Source organism: Brassica oleracea, chromosome C2 (assembly GCF_000695525.1).
Source record: "Brassica oleracea var. oleracea cultivar TO1000 chromosome C2, BOL, whole genome shotgun sequence".
Taxonomy (NCBI): domain Eukaryota; kingdom Viridiplantae; phylum Streptophyta; class Magnoliopsida; order Brassicales; family Brassicaceae; genus Brassica; species Brassica oleracea.
In genome coordinates, this window is record NC_027749.1 from 34060874 (window position 1) to 34064433 (window position 3560).

The following is a 3560-nucleotide window of genomic DNA, read 5'->3' on the forward strand; positions in this document are numbered from 1 at the left end:
ATAACGGAAGTTAGGTATCCTGACTGGCTCGCTAACCCGATCGTTGTGAAAAAGAAAAACGGAAAGTGGCGAGTATGCGTCGATTTCACGGACCTCAATAAGGCATGTCCAAAGGATATCTTCCCACTGCCACACATCGATCGCTTGGTCGAAGCAACGGCAGGGAACAAACTCTTATCTTTCATGGACACGTTCTCCGGGTACAATCAGATCATGATGAACCCCGACGACCAGGAAAAAACCGCATTCATAACCGACCGCGGAACATACTGCTATAGGGTGATGATGTTCGGTCTTAAGAATGATGGCGCAACTTATCAAGAAACTCGTCAACCGTATGTTCTCCGAAAAACTCGGAAAGACAATGGAGGTGTACATTGATGACATGCTCGTGAAATCCCTCGAAGAGTGGGATCATATCACTCACCTCCAAGAGTGCCTCGAAAGGCTAAACCTGCACAATATGAAACTTGACCCCGCTAAGTGTCGGTTTGTAGTAGCATTGGGAGAATTACTGGGGTAACTCATCACCTTCCGTGGAATTGAGGCCAACCCTAAACAGATAACCGCGCTAATAGAAATGGCTTCCACGAGAACGAAGCGAGAGGTACAGAGATTAACCGGGACAGTCGCAGCGCTCAACCGCTTTATCTCGCGATCAACGGATAAGTGTTTACCTTTCTACGACACATTGAAGGGAAATAAGAAATTCGAGTGGACCGAAGAGTGCGAAAAAGCTTTCCAAAAGCTGAAACGCTACTTGGCCACTCCCCCGGTGCTTGCAAAACCCGTAGAAGGAGAACCACTCTTCCTGTACATCGCAGTATCAGTCACGTCTATGAGCGGCGTCCTCATCCGAGAAGAACGTAGCGAGCAAAAGCCCTTCTTTTACGTAAGAAAAACTTTGCTCGAAGCAGAAACACGTTATCCGATGATGGAAAAACTCGCGCTTGCAGTCGTAATGTCAGAACGAAAGCTAAGATCGTATTTCCAGTCCCAAACAGTCGTAGTACTCACATTATTCCCACTGCGGACAATGCTGCATAGCCCCAGTCAATATGGAAGGCTAGCAAAATGGGCAATCGAGCTGAGCGAGTACGACATCGAGTACCGAGAGAAACCTTGCGCGAAATCGCAAGTACTCGCCGACTTCTTAGTAGAACTCCCTACAGGGTGCGAGACTAACCAGGAGCCCAATTCGTCCTGGACCCTCCACGTCGACGGATCCTCTTCCAAACAAGGCTCCGGAATCGGGGTCAGACTCACGTCGCCAATGGGGGAATCACTGGAACAATCATTCCGACTGATTTTCCACGCTTCGAACAACGAAGCCGAGTATGAAGCTCTAATCGCGGGTTTACGATTGGCTCACGGCCTAAAAATACGTAACATTCACGCCTACAGCGATTCCCAGCTAGTTGCAAGTCAATACAACGGGGAATATGAAACAAGGGACGAGAGAATGGATGCTTACTTAAAACTCGTTCATAACTTGGATCAAAGTTTCTATCAATTTGCTCTAACTCGGATTCCTCGTGCCGAAAATGCACATGCTGACGCCCTAGCCACCTTGGCATCTAGTTTGGATCCAGGTCTGAGCAGAGTGATTCCCGTAGAATTCATAGAGCACCCTAGCATCGGGCCACCCGTCATAATAAACTTAATCGATTCACCCGACGGCGATCCAGACAAAGTCGATGTCCAGGCAATAAAGGATCTAGAACAGTCCGAGTATGGATTCGAAAAACCTTGGACAAAAACAATCCTCGCATACATCACCGACGGGAAACTCCCAGCGGAAAAATGGGCGGCCCGAAAGATTAAGACCCAATCCGCGCGATACGTCTTGGTGGAAGGAGAACTCTACAAGTGGAGATTTTTTGGACCACTCATGACCTGCATAAAAGGAAAGGAAGCACGAAGGATAATGGAAGAAGTCCACATTGGATCATGCAGAAACCATTCGGGCGGAAGATCCCTCGCAATCAAAATCAAAAGCCACATACACTATTGGCCGACGATGATCAAAGATTGCGAGAACTTCGCGCAAATATGCGAAAAATGCCAGAGGCATGCTCCCACTATCCATCAACCAGCAGAGGTTCTCTCGTCGATCTCGGCACCATATCCATTCATGCGATAGTCGATGGACATAGTTGGACCCATGCACAGGTCAAAGCAAAAACGATTCTTGTTAGTTTTGACAGATTTTTTCTCAAAATAGGTCGAAGCCGATTCCTACGCAAGCATCAAAGACGCCTAAGTCGAAAGTTTCATGTGGAGAACATCGCCTGCAGGCATGGTGTCCCATACGAAATCATAACAGACAACGGATCCAAATTTATTTCGACCAGATTCGAGGCCTTCTGTGAAAAATGGATGATACGACTGACCAAATCGACTCCTAGATACCTACAATGCAACGGCCAAGCCGAAACGATTAACAAGACCATCCTCGATGGGCTTAAGAAATGATTGGACGCTAAAAAGGGTAGATGGGCCGAAGAACTCGAAGGAGTCTTATGGTCACATCGCACGACTCCGAGACGCGCAACGGGAGAAACTCCATTCGCTCTCGTTTACGGAAGCGAATGTATGATCCCAATGAAAGTTGAATTCCCCGGAGTACGCAGAAGATTACTCCCAGAACGAGAAGATTCGAACAATCTAATGTTGCTGGATGAGCTCGATCTAATTAACGAACGACGGGACCAAGCCCTTATATGAATTCAAAAATATCAACAGGCGGCTGCAAAGTACTACAACACTAACGTACGCAGCCGCAAATTCAAAGAAGCCGATTTAGTCTTACGAAAAGTTTTCCAAAACACCTGCCGAGCGGAATGAAGGAAAACTCGAACTAACTGAGAAGGACCTTACAAAATCATAAAAGTAGTCCGACCAGGCGCGTACGAAAACGAAAATATGCAGGACATCAAAATTCCGAGAACTTTGAACGCGATGCACCTCAAGAAATACAACCACTAAGCAACACTTTTCACCGAACTACGAGACAGCTTGATCCCTGAAAAGGGTACGTAGGCAATTCGTCATACGACGAGCTCAGCTATCCCCCCTCATTAAAAAGGGGGAGCTGGTACGTATACGTATACTCGTATACTCCCAAAAAGAAATATCTGATCCCAGACTCGATATTTTTGAAACTTCTTTTTAACGCGGTGGAAAACATCCCAAAATCCGAATGTCATCAGAACACTCAATCAAAAAATGATGTAAAACTCCAACCTTTGGCAAAGCGAGACGTCGCTAATGCCCGAAGGACTCTTTTTCGTCAAGAACTTTCCGAAAGGAAACACTTACTTTAAAAACAGTCTGTTCATGACTATAAAACGCACATCCCTTATCCTTCGTGAAGAATCTAAAACAGTAATATCTACCGATAATTTTGTTGCTGATCACAACGCACTCTCAACGTCCTAAACAGACTAAGCTGTCCCATAGAGATAGCTCTCGTACACCCGACACAAGGGTAATAGTGCTATACAAAAAAATCCAAAATTTTTGGTCAGTACTTTCGGGAGGCTTAAAAATTGTCCTCG

The 3560-nt window shown here is 46.1% G+C and overlaps 1 protein-coding gene across 1 annotated transcript; it reads left to right on the plus strand.

Annotated features, from left to right (window-relative positions):
- Nucleotides 1-580: 580 nt before the first annotated feature.
- On the plus strand, nucleotides 581-2143 carry LOC106324068. Its single transcript, XM_013762090.1, has one exon. The coding sequence runs from the start codon at nucleotides 581-583 to the stop codon at nucleotides 2141-2143; it is 1563 nt and encodes a 520-aa protein (XP_013617544.1).
- Nucleotides 2144-3560: the final 1417 nt, after the last annotated feature.